Source organism: Dermacentor andersoni, chromosome 9 (assembly GCF_023375885.2).
Source record: "Dermacentor andersoni chromosome 9, qqDerAnde1_hic_scaffold, whole genome shotgun sequence".
Classification (NCBI taxonomy): Eukaryota; Metazoa; Arthropoda; class Arachnida; order Ixodida; family Ixodidae; genus Dermacentor; species Dermacentor andersoni.
Genome location: NC_092822.1, coordinates 38,572,777 through 38,589,738, shown reverse-complemented (window position 1 = coordinate 38,589,738; position 16,962 = coordinate 38,572,777). Strand labels below are relative to the sequence as shown.

General features: G+C 47.7%; 1 protein-coding gene across 1 annotated transcript; it reads right to left on the bottom strand.

Annotated features, from left to right (window-relative positions):
* Nucleotides 1–14,540: 14,540 nt before the first annotated feature.
* On the bottom strand, nucleotides 14,541–15,116 carry LOC140213305 (TNF receptor-associated factor 6-like). Its single transcript, XM_072284514.1, has one exon. The coding sequence runs from the start codon at nucleotides 15,114–15,116 to the stop codon at nucleotides 14,541–14,543; it is 576 nt and encodes a 191-aa protein (XP_072140615.1).
* Between the last annotated feature and the right edge of the window lie 1,846 nt (nucleotides 15,117–16,962).

The following is a 16,962-nucleotide window of genomic DNA, read 5'->3' as shown; positions in this document are numbered from 1 at the left end:
CCTTCGAAGGGGCAGCCCCAGCCGGCATTATAGCAGTACACCGGCAGTGCCATAAGATACTCCAGAGGGAAGTACAGCTCGACGAAGTCTTCCTCGGCGAAGGGTTTACCGTCGAGGGGACACGAGCCGAAACGGTGCGTCTCTTCGAAGCTGCCGCTCTCGCTCCGATGTGGATTACTTCCGCTATCACAAGCGTCTTGGAGGCACAAACCACACAACGTGTGACAGCAGGGAAGCAGCACAGCATCGGCCGCAACCACCGCGCAGTTCACGCAGACGCGCACCCACGGGAACGGCTGCTCGAAGGTGATGGGTCGTTCGTTCACGAATGGGCAGTTGAACCCTTGCAGGGTGTACGTGGTCGCTTGCATGCTGTAAGCGTTATCGCGGAGATCCTCGGAAGACCCAGATGACTGCAACGGAGAACCAGGTTGCCGGTCTGCCTGGTCTGAGTCGTCGTCGTCTCGAGCGGTAGTCAGGTCGCAGGGTCGGCGATGGACAGGTTCTCCGTTCCTCTCTGGTAGTTGAGGCTCACTAGGTGGTTCGTGGCAGCCGAGTTTGAAGAACGTGCCTTTCTCGAAGCTATTGCTTGCAAGACGATGGGGCAATGATGGGCGCCTCACTGTATTCGTCTACGGCCAGCAGCAGGTCGTCAAGGTTGTTTGCTGCGAGGATGTGCGTGACGTCACGTCGGTCTCACTCGGACGAGCTGAGAGACGAGAAGAGTGTCGCCGAGATGCACACTGTCTTTTATAGCCTGGTAGGTGGGGCCTCCCTTCGGGGTCGTGATTGGTCACAAGTTGTTGGAGAGTGGGTTCGAAGAATTATCGAATCACTGGACGTTCTTGGGGCAGCAATGGGAGAAAGGCGGCAGCAGAGAGAGAGGGGGTGGGAGATGGACGCCCACCGTCTTCGCCGAAAGAGGGGTGAACTTGTCCACTGTAGGGAAAGAGGAATTTATTCTTCGTCTGTGAGCGCAACAACTAGACAAAGAAGAAAAGAGACATTGACCGTTCACGAACATATTCCAACACTTGATTCTCGGTACTTGGAGAAAAAATGAATGTGAGATATAGCATTTGGCCTAACCCTGTCCGCATAGCTCTCAACCAGCTGCTCCCACGTGACAATAGACTAAGTTATTGACACCCTTACAGCTACGGTGCTTTCAGCAGATGTCGTTAGAATAATGGTTCTGCATTTTTTAACTGGTTGCTATTACACTGCATGTGGTAAGTGCTAATTGGCCAGGCTGTTTAAAGGCGGAAAGCTCTTGTAAACAGAAGCACTAGTCAAATATTTATAAATATTTGACTAGTGCTTTGACTAGTACTAGTGACTAGTGCGTAGGTTAACCCAATATAAATATTGGGTTAGCCAACGCCATCACTTACACATCGTGGCCGCGGAAGTGCTTATATATATTTATATATATATATATATATATATAACAACAGCAGCGGTGCACGCAAGGTAACGTTTATTATCAACGCACTAAGCGTTGAAGAAGTTAGGCTTTCGCTGCCGACATCCTCGCTAATTATCGTCAATCAAGACAACCATTGCAGAAAGCTTCGCTTACATCGATTCCGACAGTGCGTGGGAATTCCGTAACTTTTCATGTGAAACAAGTTTTGCTTCCGTATTTATTCCCATTTCCTTGTATTCTTTTGGACGCCCCCAGGCTGAAAATTCATACCTTGAGATTTGCAAGGACAAACGCGGACTTCGATTGGACCTCCTTTGATGCACCTGTATGACAGTTTAGACGTTTAGATCAAATTACTGTGAGCCCGGTAACTGGCGCCTTGATCTCATTCAGCATCTTGGCATTTACCATACCTGTTATGTGCACACCCATCTACTATGCAATGGTTTGATATTCCTAAAAGCTGATGAATGGCACTGTACAATGCATCTCGGTCGCCTAGTGTGGGGAACTATGAGGAAAGTACATTTGGGTGTGATTCCCGGAACGGCTTCCTGCTCGCCCTTCCTTTCTGGTTGGGAAAGGGGAACGTAGGTCCCCACGTGGTGCCGAGAGTGTTTTGTCGAAGAGCAGCCTTGCCTGGCAACCGTGATACATTTCGCTCGATATGTGACACTGTTAATGTCAAACGGGACGGGCACATCGTCAATCATCGACGACTGAAGACGCATAACTGCACCAACGAGGCGCGATCAAACGAAATTAAAGTGCACCTGTTTGATTGGTGTTGCTTATTGCAAGTACTGCCGGAAATACTCGTTTTACAGCCACGCGACGAGGCACGTGGTTTCTAGGTTTGGTACAAGAGGTCCACTAAAAATATACAGGTTGTCAATTTCTGGATCGGGTCTTCACGCAAAAGAACCAACTAATATTGCGGCTGAAAGTATAGCACTGGGAGAAAAAAAAACGCAAAATGACGGCCCAGTGACATCCAAGGACGTTCATCACGGGCTATATAACATAGGTTTTGTACATTCGTTGAAAGAAATTCGTCAAAATAAGAATTTCTTGTGCACCTTCTTTTTTAGTTAATCGGAAATTCGAGAGAAGCTACAGCAGTCCTTACACATGCAACTTGATGTTCTCCGGGCGAGTGAACACTGAATTACTTGTTGCCTGGTTGAACACTAGCTGTGGGTGCGTCAAGAAGTACTGCACCTCCCTTGATCAATAATGCGTGAAAAAATATTAGGAACATATTCCAGGCAATTTCGCATATATTTGGGAGCTGTGACTGTCCACGTTACAATGTGCCAAGAACCGTGCTCGAAAAACTGGAGAATCGCCCCTTCAGAGAAGAGAAAATATAAGGACACTGGTCCAGACGGATTTCGGCGCTCAAGGTCTTAAGGGCTTTGCTCAAGCTCTTAAGGACAAGTGAATTGAGTAACCGCCTTTGACTATTGTTGCGCGTAACATCGCGCTACTGTGTGCATTTTCTTGTTTTTTTTTTCTCTCTCTTCCTTCTCCTTTTATTTCCCTTACCCCTTTCCCTAGCACAGGGTTGCCTGCCGGAATTTACACTGGCTTTTTTCTTCCCTTTTGTCTCTCTCTCTTCTGCATCGCTTCCGTTTCCTCGTACGCCGTCGCTATCACGGCGCGTCCATCGGGACGTAGATTTCAGTTTATTAGCGTGGCAAATTGACGTAACTGCATAATAGGACATTCCTCGTTGACGTCAAAAAGCGGCTGAACACGTGCATGAAAAACCGGCCTCAACAGTACTGAACAGTTCAACTCAGGCTAATGAAAGGAAACATGAAGTGATATTACAGCGGGTCCCGTGCCATGCAGGTATAGCAGGCAACGAACTAGCGAACACATTGGCGAAATCGGCCCATAAGGACGCAAAAATTCAACTCATTCCTGTATGGCCAATGGACACAAAACGGATATTGAGAGTACTAAAGGAAGAGTGGTGTATGTCCACATGGTTTATTGAAAACACTAAGGAATCAATTCTTTACGAAGTGGACCCACAACACAAATAGCAGCTGGATGTACATCTTTCTAAGAGTACCGAGACACTAAAGCGGGAGACACATGGTGCGATTTTCCGTGCGATCTGTCGTACGGCGCGTCGTGTGCGACTTGCCGCATGCGGCGATTCGGGACACATGGTACGAATGACCAAGCGGCGGGTAGCTCCGCCCAGAACCGGCGCCCCTGCGTGGAAGCTCCGGTGGCGCCGGAGCTTGCACGCAGACACCGGTGGCGCTTGTGACACGATCGCTTGCAGCTCGTATAACGAAGCGTCTATGTTAGTCGGCACAACGTGTACACAGTTATCGTACGCTTAATTTGCAGCACATTTGATTTCATTGGCGCCGACGGAAGCGAACGAGCATGCCAGGCGAGCTTGCGATCGCTGGGAGACTGTGTAGGCCTAGCTCGCCGGCCGGCTATCCGAGGACGAGGGCCCATGCCGATGCGTCCGCAGCTCGTAATAAAGCGCCTCAATTCATCAGCACAATCAATGCCTGAACATTTATGTTTCTCTTAAGTGAAAATACGGTTAGTTTTCTCGGTGCCGTTAGTAGCGATGAGTAAACACGCCAGTCAGGCGAGCCGCTTCGTATAGACGATTGCTGGCGCATCTGCGCTGACCGCGTCCGATTGCAAATCACGCCAACTATTTACTATATCGCACTACGTTTTATAACATGCACTCTTTCGAGGCCACTTTATTCTATCAGTTATTTCGTGTCAGAAACAAATTGCAGCTTATTTATGTGCCGCCGTCACCGGCGAAAAAGGCCTTCGTTTCGACCAGGGAGAAAAAAAAAAAAAAAAACAGACATCGGAGCGGCGAGGCACTTGCTCGCCGGCCCCGCCCCGTCGGGTCTACGTGGCCGTGACGTTCGCGCTACCGGCGCTGTCATTGGCTGCGGCCGCCCGACCGATGCGGCAGTCGCACGACAATATTCAGCGAGTTGGTCGCATGCGGGGCGTGCGATTCGGCGCCGCGTGCGGCGGATTTGGTTGAAAACCTGTTGAGTGCGGCTGCCGATGCGAATGGTCGTACGACCGATCGCACCCAAAATCGCACCATGTGTCTCCCGCTTAATTCATCGACTGCGCCTAGGGACAGCTTACACCAGACATTTCGTACATCGAATCAAACGGGCTCCTTCCCCAGCTTGCTCCTGAGGCCACGACGGTGAGGATGTTCACTATCTACGCCTCGAATGCCCCATATACGAGATGGAAAGACGGCATCTAGAACAAGAGCTATAGCAGCATCAAGGTAGCAGTGCGTGTGTTCTACTGACAAGAGGAAAATGCTATCAAACGTAAAAGAGAGCCACGTCTTATACGATGGCGTTAGTCGCGCTGCCAACACTTAAGTTTATATTAGTGATTTGCGAAGGGATGTCATTAAAGCAGTCTCCCGAAGATGCTTCAAAAATGAACTGCTGTGAGCGATAAAAGAAAAGGTACGACAAGGGCCACTCACTCCTCTTTGCAAACGAGAGATGCAGGCGACTTGACGAAGAGATCAACGGAACTTATCACACAGAGAAGAGTTGCGCTTGTCAGCTTCAAATCGCTATGGATTTTGTTAATTTTTGTATTGCAACAGAACTGCTTGTTGGCCTAGTTGGTGCTTGCTAAAAGACATGTTTTCTGCCGCAATTGAACACTCACAAAAGAAAGACACATAAAGACAACATGGGCCGGGTCGTGTTGTCTTTATGTGTCTTTCTTTTGTGAGTGTTCAATTGCGGCAAAATACATGTCTTTTTGTATTGCAGTTTGGACTGACACCTTCGTAATTGTGAAGTGCTGCAAGACGATCGGATTTCCACAAATCAGTTAGTCGATAGGTAGCGAAGCGTCATTGCATTGTTGCGCTGCAGTTGGGATAAGCACGCGTTGTCCTAGTACGGGGTCGGGGAGGCACCATATGGATGGTGTTGTTATCAAACCTTGGCAAGTGCGCGTCAACGCCATGGAGGCACACGTGGCAGTGGTTACTGCAGTGACGAGCGCGCCCGTCAGATCGGACTGGGAAGAAACAGGCACGCTGCACCACCGAATTGATCGCGACGCGAGGTAAACCTATATTTAGCTGTTAATATTGATTATTGATTGATTAGTGCATCCATAAAGACAATGGCTGATACGTGTAACGTACCTTTATATGTTGGAAGGAGTGTCAGAGGTAACTTTCGCTACAGCATTTTTTTCCCGCAGCAGACTCGTACGCTCACTGCTACTAATTATCAGGTCATCAGACAGGCACGATGTAATACCCCTGACCCACGGGCAACACTAAAGTCCTTTCCAGTAAACCCCTTTTGCTACTCTGAGGGACCCTTTGCAGAAAGGAGTTGCGCCGATGACACACGGCACCGTGCACACTGAACTTTAGGTGGTTCCTCAGATGAACGCCGCAAGAAAAATAGCGCTGGCTGCTAAAGCCACAATAGAGAAAACATTCTCAAAAAGCTGCGTATTTAATTACACTTAGCTACTGTAGAACCTAAAAATATATTTTTTTCCATTGTTGACGGCTAATAATGCTTAGAGTCGTTTATTTTATTCGCGTTTTTGCGTTGTTAGCAGCCATTTAACTTGGCCCAGCAACTATGTGCAGCCGGTATTTTGCTGTGCGTGTTGTTTATTCTGGTGATGCCCACGTTTCCGTCGTCATTTTTCACGTCTTTGCAGTCCCTTCCTTTGTGCGGGCAGGCGCAACGCGTTTTATTCAATATGTTATTCCAACAACTGTGGTTTCTTCTGGGTATTTCCTGCGGGCGGTGATTGTGCAGTCTCCATCTCGCGACATGAACACACCACATGCGCGCAGCAAACGACGACAACAATGCCGGAATTCAACATGGCGGCACTAGCGACGTTATGCGAGCGTTTGAGAGTATAGCTAGAGGAAATCTTCGCTATTCGACAAATTGTATTACCGCTAACAATTAAAACATTTTCGCAAGGTAAAAAAAAATACCTATGGGCACCGTAGTTGTGTGGCAGGTTTCCTTCTTTACTGACGAGTTGTGCACGCTGTGTGCGAGGGCAACTCGTTTTGCGCCCGAAAAGTAGTTGCGTGATCTCCTTTCCCGAAAAGGAACTTTGCCGTGAATTTAGGAGATACTCCTTTGTCGGGTGTCACTGCACTTGAATGCCTTTCCGGTAGATGTCCCCTTACCTAAAGGACTTTAGAGTGCCTGTGTGTCAGGGGTATACAAGGCCAGTTATTGCTAGTTTTTCGGGCGCACTGAAAGCACATATTGGCAATTGTATGTACACATCGAGGGACCAAGCCTTGTGGCATAAAGGCCGCGTTTGCTGAAGTCCTAGCGCTTTCTTGTTGTAAATCCTAAATTAAAAAAAAGTGATGAAAAAAAAAAAACACCTGGTATGTACCTAATGAACGTGATGCAGCAGTTCAGGCCGTTTCCAGCCGACCGCCACATGGCACGCAAATAATGGAGCAATTCGGAAAATGAATGCACGCAAATAATGGAGCAATCCGGAAAATGAGAAGCAATAATGTTTATCACGCACTTGAGCAGTACAGGCATATATTCAAAGTAGCTGCTTCGAAGTTTAGCGCACGTGGTCATAGGCTACATAATCCTTGCACACAATCGAGCGCATCGTAATATGCACAGGGACGACTGATCCACAGGTGACCGGAGGCCTATGCGCCAGCGATGTTACCAAAGCCTAGGCGCCAACACGGAGGTCTCGCTTCTGAAGAGGCATTTCGGCAGGTGATCCTCAAGTTCTCCAAGCTCACCTTCGAACGGGCAGCCCCAGCCGGCATTATAGCAGTACACCGGCAGTGCCATAAGTTCCTGCAGTGAGAAGTACAGGTAGGCGACGTCCTCCTCCTCGAAGGGTTCACCGTCGAGGGGACACGAGCAGAAACGGTGCGTGTCTTCGAAGCTGCCGCTCTCGCTCCGATCAGAATCAGTACCGCGATCACAAGCGTCTTTGAGGCACCGACCGCACAAGGTGTGACAGCAGGGAGGCATACCCGCATCGGCCGCAACCACCGTGCAGTTCGCGCACACGCGCACCCACGGCAACGGCTGCTGGAAGGTGATGGGTCGCTCGTTCACGAATGGGCACTTGAACCCTTCCAGGGTGTACGTGGTCGCTTGCATGGTGTAAGCGTTATCGCGGAGATCCTCGCAAGACCCGGATGGCTGCGACGGAGAACCAGGTTGCCTGTCAGCCGGGTCTGAGTCGTCGTCGTCTCGAGCGGTAGTCCGGTCGCAAGGGTCCGCGATGGACAGTCTCCAATCCTCTCTGGTAGTTGAGGCTCCCTAGGTGGTTGGTGGCAGCCGAGTTTGAAGAGCGCGCCTTTCTCGAAGCTAATGCTTGCAAGGCGATGGGGCAATGATGGGCGCCTCACTGCTTTCGTCTACGGCCAGCCGCAGGTCGTCGAGGTTGTTTGCGGCGAGGATGTGCGTAACGTCACGTCGGCCTGACTCGCACGCAATGAGAGACGAGAAGTATGTCACCGCGATGGACACTGCGCCTTTTATAGCCTGGTAGGGGGGGGTCTCCCTTCGTGGGCGTGATTGGTCAGAAGTTGTTGGAGGGAGGGTTTGAAAAATTATCGAATCTCTGGACGTGTTTGGGGCAACAATGGGAGAAATGTCGGCAGCAAAGAGAGATGGGGAGGGAGATGGACGCCCACCGTCTTCGTCGAAAGAGGGGTGAACTTGTCCACTGTAGGCAAACAGGAATTTATTCTTCGTCTGTGAGCGCAACAACTAGACAAAGAAGAAAAGAGAGATTGACAGTTCACGAACATATTCCAACTCTCTCAATTCTCGTTATTTGGGGAAAAAAAGAATGCCAGCTGTAGCAATTGGCCTATCCCTGTCCGCATACCTCTCAACCAGCTGCTCCCACCTGACAATAGACTAAGTCGTTGACACCCTTTCAGCTACGGTGCCATGAACAAATGTTTTTAGAAGGATGGCTGTGCATTTATTAACTAGTTGCTATTACACTGTATGTCGTAAGTGCTAATAGGCCAGGCTGTTCAAAGGCGGAAGGCTCGTAGAAACAGAAGCACTAGTCAAATATTTATAAAAAATAAACGAAATGAATAAGGTCTGCCTATTATAACTTTATAATATATATATATATATATATATCATATCAAAAGAAGCCAACTGACACCAAGGACAACATAGGGGAAATTACGTGTGCCTAATAAATGAAATACAGCAACAAGAAATTAATGGTAATGAATGTGGATGAAAAAGCAATTTGGCGCAGGTGGGGAACGGTTCCACAACCTTCTCATTTCGTGTGCGATGCTCTACCACTTAAGCTACCACGGCGCCGTTTCCCCATCCACTTTCATTGGGAGTTATGCTTCCTATTAGAACTCTGGGAGTGTTAGCCGACGCCACCACTCAGAAACCTTGGCCGCGGAAATCTATATATATATCAACAGCAGAGGTGCATGCAAAGTAACGTTTAACATCATCGCACTAAGCGTTGAAGAAGTTAAGCTTTTGCTGCCGACATCCTCGCTAATTATCGTCAATCAAAACAACCATTGCAGGAAGGCTCCCTTACATCGATTCCGACAGTGCGTGGGAATACCGTGACATTTCATGTGAAAAAAATTTTGCTTACGTATTTATTCCGATTTCCTTTTATTCTTTTGGACACCCTCCCGGCTCAAAATTCATCCCATCTAGATTGAACGGACAAACGTGGACTTCGAATGGACCTCCTTTTGATGCACCTGTGTGACAGTTTAGATGTTAAGATCAAAGTACTGTGACCCCTGTGACTGAGGTGTTGTCCTCATTCAGCATCTTGGCCTTTACCATACCTGTATCGTGCACACCCATCTACTGTGCAACGGTTTGACATTCCTAAAAGCTGATGAATGGCACTGTACAATGCGTCTGGTTCGCCTAGTTTGGAGAACTATGAGGAAAGTACATTTTGATGTCATATCCGGAACGGCTTCCTGCTCGCCCTCCTTTTATGGTTGGGAAAGGGGCACGTGGCTCCCCACGTGGTGCCGAGAGTGTTTTGCTGTAGAGCAGCCTTGCCTGGCAACCGTGATAAATTTATCTCGATATACGGCACTGTTAAAAGTCAAACGGGACGGGCACATCGTAGCACGAACGAAGCGCGGTCAAGCGAAATTAAGTGTGCCTGCTTGATTGGCATTGCTTATTGCACGTACTGCATGAAATACTTGTTTTACAGCCACGGACGAGGCCAGTGGTTTCTAGGTTTGGTACAAGAGGTCCATTAAAAATTTACAGGGTGTCAATTTCTGGATTGGGGCTTCACACAAAAGAACCAACTAATATTGCGGCTGAAAGTATAGCACCGGGGGAAAAAAAAGAACGCCAAAGACGGCACAATGACAACCAATGACGTTCATCACGGGCTATATAACATAGGCTTTGTACATTCATCGAAACAAATTCATCAAAATCAGAATTTCTTGTGCACCTTCTTTTTTTAGTTCATCGTAAATTCAAGAGAAGCTAAAGCAGTTCTTACACATGCAACTTGATGTTCTCCGGTCGATTGAACACTGAATTACTTGTTGCCTGGTTGAGCACCAGTTGTGGATGCGTCCACAAAAGGCACTGCACCTACCTAGATCAGCAATGCGTGAAAAAATTATGAAGGAACAGATTCCGTGCCATTCCGCATATGTTATAATTGGGAGCTTCTGCTTGGCTTCCGTTTGCTCGTATGCCGTCACTGTCAAGGTACATATCAATCAGGACGTAGGTTTCAGTTTATTAGCGTAGCAAATATACGTGAACGCATAATAGGACATTCCTAGGTGACGTCACAAAGAGGAGGAGCATGTGCATGAAAAACCGGTGTCAACAAGGATGAGCACGTGGCAGCGGTCGGCATTTTATGCAAACCATGTCCTTGCGAGCAGAGTTCATGAAACACATGAGTTCATAACACACGTATTATATCACATAGTGTGATACAATAACAGTGGTCAAGCAAATGCGATAATGGCCAAGCTGTTTACATTGCTGCGTCTATTTTATATTGTAGGGGTCTTACTAGTTAAAGTTGTGTGCGCATGTCGTACTTCTGCTATATGCGGCGATATATTTTGTTTATTTCCGCACAGTGTCAATAGAAGTCCGTTGTCGCCATCACAGACAACACGAATTTGTAGCAACCATTTTGTGGGAAATTGCAAAAATGACTTTAGCAAACACGCATCGTATGTGCCGACAACATTTCCGGCTGCACATACGATGTCGTTTCCAGTTGCCTGCTCAGCGTCACTTACACGGCTAAGCAGACGCTGCGTTTTAGCCGCATTGCAGCCACGAAAATAATCGTCAAGCGCACCGATCTTCATAAAGGCAAATGGAAGCGTGTACATCGTCCTTCGAATAACATCCACGCACACACACCTAAGCACACACCGCGCGCGGTGCGAAACGTGCCCAAACACGCGCAGTGCAAGAGGCAATCAAGGCGGCGTGAACGAGAGGTGGAACAGGTGTACGCCCGCTAGTTTATTTTTGCCCCGCATGCGGCGCTGTTGCGATGGCACAGCAGCGCCGCTCGGTGGTGCCGTTCTTCTCTATCCTACTTCGTAAAAGCCACAAGAGACGAAAAAAAGGTAACGACGCTCAGAATAAAAAAACAGAGGACAATTTCGACGAGTAACAGCCGATAACCAAATCGCACGTGGTACACGTCTTGCCTGTGTTGCTGATGGCAACAGGTCATCGCGGAGCTGCAGTGCCCTAGCATTCGTGATTGAGATTGTCACGAAGGCAGTTACTGCTTAGAAACGTCTAGAATACATTAGAACTTTATTCAAAGAGAAGCTTTATTTGCCTCTTCTTTCGACTTTCCCACTGGTGCTGTCTGGTCCACCACGTCGTGTTTGGGCTCGAGCATTGCATGCAGGACAGGGGCGAGGCAGAAAAAAGAAGGCGACGCCAGAAACTTGTTCGGAGTTCACCGCGTCGAATGTGCACAATGCGCTTTGGAGCTCCCTGGTCGCCATCCCATCCCCCTCTTGACTGCTGAATTATCCGTGACCCCTCCTCAATCATTCCAGAAAATGCCGCGCTTACCTTATTACTAAGGTGCGATTCCAGAGGGGACGTATATAGAAGTTTAGAGAGCATGTGCGAGAAGAGGCTGTTTTCAAACAAAGGGGGGTGGGATTGGGGGATAGCGAAAAGAAGACGTGGGAACACGAGAGGGGTTCCAGGAAAACTGGATAAACTTAGGTTCAAAGTGCGGCACGGTACGTTTCTGAAATTTTTGAAAAATAAACACCAACGCAAGTATGTCAAGCGGACAACTTGCGCAGGCCGTGAAGAAGCAGAGCCGCATAATTAAAGCCCAGTGCCGGGTCCAGGCGAGACTATGGTAGCGGTCGCACATCAAATCAGCACTTCTGTGCCCGCCGCGGTATCTTTGTGGCTATGGCATCGCTCGAAGTCGCGGATTTGATGAAGACAGCGACAGTTGCTTTTTGACCGGGGTGAAATAGAAAACGCATGTCCACATAGATTTTATGACAGGTTAAAGAACACCACAGTGTCAGAATTAAGCAACAGTCTGCCCCTACTATGTGCTTCACGATCCGATTGTGGTTCTGGCTCACAAAGCCACGAAACCAATTTAAATGTTTCCTGCTACTGCGACGATGCCATGTGAGGCACCGACAATGCTCAACGCTCACCGAGGTTAAGAAATATAGCGCACAACAATGCCTCAAGAAAACCCCTCTCCTTGTGTGTTCTGTTTATAGTACGCAGGCAAACAGCAGTGGTGCACGCAAGGTAACGTTGAACATCAACTCACCGATGTCGGGTTCGAATGAAAGTTGACGAAATTAAGCATTCCTTGTCAGCACCACCGCTAATTATCGTCAAGCAAAGCAGCCAGCACGGAAAGCCTCGCTTATATCGATTCCTGCAGTGCGTGGGATCTGTACATAATTTAATTTTCCTCAGTTGAATTCTTTCTTTCTCTCAGCATTTTTTTCGGAAGTGCTTCCGACGCGTCTTCACTGCCGCTCGACAGCCAGATTTAATAGGCTGTCGGCTCCTATATATAGCACTGTTAAAATAATTTACACCCTAAAAAGTGAAAAAGGGTGTAAATTATTTTACAGTGTATGTATTTTATTGAGCTGTTTCTACACGTTCTCCGTAGCGCACTTCAGTGTGGCGGAAGAAACTTAACCAAACCATGACCCGATGGTCCAGCGCTTGTAGCAGTGCGTGCTACCTGCTTTGTGGCGTCTTGACTTCTCAGATGTAAGTGGCGAAAAGTACTTCGTCTCGCAAGGCAAACAATCACACCAAGAAAGTCGGCGAAAAAAACAAAACATCCAGTAATTTCGTATGCAGCCTGGGTACCCAGCGTGGCGATCAGATGTATTACCGCAGCGTTAACAAAACTGCCAACTTGCAATAGCTTGTGTGGTTGTCATAATAGGCACTGAGTGGAAACTTTTCAGTTTTCTGTCGCATGATTTCTGTGGATTTCGGCGTTCCTAGAAGCAAATTCTTGTGCGCGTTACGTAAGTCGTACTCTAACCTTTGTTGTAACGCACTGAGCACAAACAGCCACTGCATGTTTCATTAGAAAAGCGCGTCCTCACCTGGGTGCGCCCACTGAAAACCATCACAGTGAATTACCGTGCGTATGTTCTCCATCAAGTTTGCACAGATCCCCTTCCATACAGCATAATGTAGTTCATGTAGACGATGCTTACAGCATCAATGGGCGTGTGGGTGTATTTTACTGGCGAGGGTGACAATGGTTTTAAGCGAAAAATTACCCACGTCTTAAACGACGCCGTATTTCACGCTGCCAACATTCAGGTTTAGATAGCAATTTGCCTACGATTGTGATTAAAGCACTCTCCCGAGGAAGTGTCAATAACGAACTGCTCTGAGCGAAGATGCAAACTGTACGACTAAGGTCACTCACGCTGGTTTCCGAACGAAAGGTGCGGGTGACTTGAATAACACTGAGCGGAACAACGGAGAAGAGTTGCGCTTGTCTGCTTTGGGTCGTTAAGGATTTTGCTAATTTGTGTATTGCAGTTTCGACTTTTGACATCTTTGTAAATGTCCAATGCTGCAACGGATTCGGATTTCCACCAATCACTAAGTCAATAGGTAGCGGAGCTTCATTGCATCATTCCGCTCTATTGTTGTGATAATCACGCGTTGTCATAGTATGGGGTCGGGGACGAAAAATGTGAATTGCGTTGTTATTATTCCTAGGCAAGTGCGCGTCAACGCCATGGAAGCACACGCGGCAGTTGTTTCTGCAGTCACAAACACTCCCGTGTGAGCGGGATGCAACGAAACAGGCACGCTGCCCTACAGTATAGCCGGTGACGCGAGGGAAAACGATATTTAGCTGTTAATATTGATTATTAGCGAAGTATGTGAAGTCGAAACCTGGAAAATAGCAAAGAGAAACCTCCCACTTGCATCGATAACGACAATGCCGAATACGTCTAACGTACCTGTGAAATGTTGGAGACAGTGTCGGACGTACCTTTAGCTACAGCTTTTCTTTAACGGAGAAAACGCGTACGCTCACTGGCACTACTTATTAGGTCATCAGACTGGCTCGATGTAAGGCCAGTTATTGTTAGCTATACTATATGCTATAGTTATCAATATACTGACAAGTATATGCCCATCTAGGAACCCAGCTACGTGGGATAAAGCCCACGTTCGCTAAACTCCTAGCCACTTTCTCTCGTAAATCCTAAATGCTCAAAAAATAATGAAAAAAAAAACACCTGGTCTATACCTAATCAACGTGATGCAGCTGTTCAGGCCGTTTCCAGCCGACCGCCGCATGGCACGCGAATAATCGAGCAATTCGGAAAATGAGAAGCAAGAATATTTATTATGAATTTGAGCAGTACAGGTATATCTTCAAAGGCAGCTGCTTCGAACTTCAGTGCACTGGTCACAGGCTACGTAATTGCAGCGGTCTGTCGTGAGCGGCACTGTGCTGACTGATCCAGCGGTGAACCCAGGCCTAGGCGCCGGCGATGCTACCAACACCGAGGCATCAACACGAAGGTCTCGGTTCTGAAGAGGCATTGCCGCAGGTGACCCTGAAGTTTTCCAAGCTTTCCGACGAACGGGCAGCCTAAGCCGGCATGGAAACAGCGCACCGGAAGTTTCAGAAGATGCGGCACTGGGAAATCCAGAACCACGAGGTCGGTCTCCACAAAAGGTACACTGTCCAGGGGACAGGAGCCGTCACGGGGCCTGTCTTCGAAACTGTCGCCCTCCCGCCGAGCCGCATTTGTCCCACAATCAGAAATGTCGTCAAGGCAGCTATCACACAAGGTGTGACCGCAGGGAAGCAGCACAGTATCGGCCGCAACCACCGTGCATCTCACGCAGACGCGCACCCAGGACAACGGCTTCAGGAAGGTGATGGGTCGCTCGTTCACGAATGGGCAGTTGAACCCTTCCAGGGTGTAAGTGGTATCCGGGCGACCCTCGGAAGACCCGGATGGCTGCAACGGAGAGCCAGGTTGCCCGTGTCCGTAGCCTGAGTGGTCGCTCTCTCGAGCGGTCGTCGGATGGCTCGTTCGGCGATGGAAAGCTTCTCTGTTCATCTCTGCTGGTTGTCGGTGTCTGGGCGCCTGCCTGGTGGTAGCGGAGTTTGAACAGCGCGCCTTTCACGATGCTGATGCTTGCAAGACGATCAGGGAATGATGGGCGTCTCACGGGCTTCGTCTGCGGCCAGGCGCAGGTCGTCAAGGTTGTTTGCGGCGAGGAAGTGCGTGACGTCACGAAGATCCGACTCAGACGCGCTGAGAGCTGAGAAGAATGTTGCCGAGATGGGCACTGTGCCTTTTATAGCCTGGCAGGTGCGGCTTCCATTCTTGGTCGTGATTGGTGGCAAATTGCTGGTGAAGGGATTAAAGAATTCTCCAATCTCAGGACGTCTTTGTGGCGAGAGTGGGAGACATGCCGGCAGCAGAGAGAGAGAGAGACTTTCACTCAAAAGGTCAAAGGAGGGGTGTACTTTTCCAGAGTAGGCAAAGAGGGATTTATTCATCAGCTCTCATCGCAAGTACACAAAGACGAAACAGAGACGCTCCCATTTCACGAAGATATTCCAACTCGCTCGATTCTCGGTACTTGGCTAAAAAGGAATACAAGCTATAAGTAAGTGGCCAGCCCGCGTCCGCATTCCTTTTTCACACTGCTCCCACCTGACAATAGAATAAGTCATTGACAGCTTTTCAGCCACGCTGCTTCGAGCCTAATGTCTTTAAAAGCATGGCTGCACATATTTTAGCTCGTTGCTATTGCTCCATATGGTGTAAGCGCTGACAGGTGTTCAAAGGCGGAAGGCATGTACGAACAGGAGGACTGACGAATTCTGTAATTCATAAAAACGAAGCGAGTAAGGCTCACCTATTTGAAATTGCCTTCATGTATGTATGTATGTATGTCTGTATGTATGATATATATATATATATATATATATATATATATATATATATATATATATATATATATATATATATATATATATATATATATATATATGTATATAGCTGCAGTAGTTCAATGTGCTAACAAACGTCAATATGCTTCGGTAGTAAGCAATAACAGTGTCGTGTTTCCTGTATACAAATGTGAAAAAGTGCAGTGCAGAAATTGTAATATGCTTCACGAAAAATACTGCAAGGGTGGTTCATTCTATTAAATTTATATTATTATTGGGTACCCCATGAAAACCCTGCATTGACGAGGTGCATTTGGGGACTTCTAATTTTTATAGTCGTCTATTTACGCATTTATTTAGTTATTGTTGCGCTGTTATTATTTGCTGGACTTGCAGGACATCTTGATCGTAAAAGCGATCGCTGTAGAGCGGCCGCAGTACCTTGTCCCCATACCAATTGTATAAAGAATTTTTCTTGGAAATTCTTTCGCGCATACGCAGTGGCTCTCTCTGAAGCACGGCAGAAAAAAAAAAGGAAATCGCCAACCTGAACACTCTTCATGCGCACTTGTTAGTTGTACTCGGTTTGGCCTACGATGGCTTCTCACGTTGACGCGCGAGAAACTGGGCATGGCTATCATGTAAGCAAGTAAATCCAGTAATGAAACTAGATAAGGACATGTAATAAGTCATACTGAATTACACGCTTACGGCTCCATGCTTACGGCTGTCACGCTAGCATTACACACCTTTCTGAACCCGCGTCTCTGCCTAACAACAATGATGTACAGTTTCATAACTGACTAAATATTCCATCGCGTATCAGTTTAAAAAATAAATTCAAAACTATGCACGGAGGCATCTTTGCAGCACGATGTAAAATATTGACAATACCATCGTCAGGTCGAGTTTGCAGGTTCTCTTCCCATCAAAAGCAACGCTCTGTTTGTTTCCATCGATATTTCCCAGCGAGTCTGGGGAATATCAGAAACATTAACGTTATT

Coding starts and splice junctions, on each gene's coding strand:
- LOC140213305 (XM_072284514.1), bottom strand. CDS start 15,116: ATGAACAGAGAAGCTTTCCATCGCCGAACGAGCCATCCGACGACCGCT.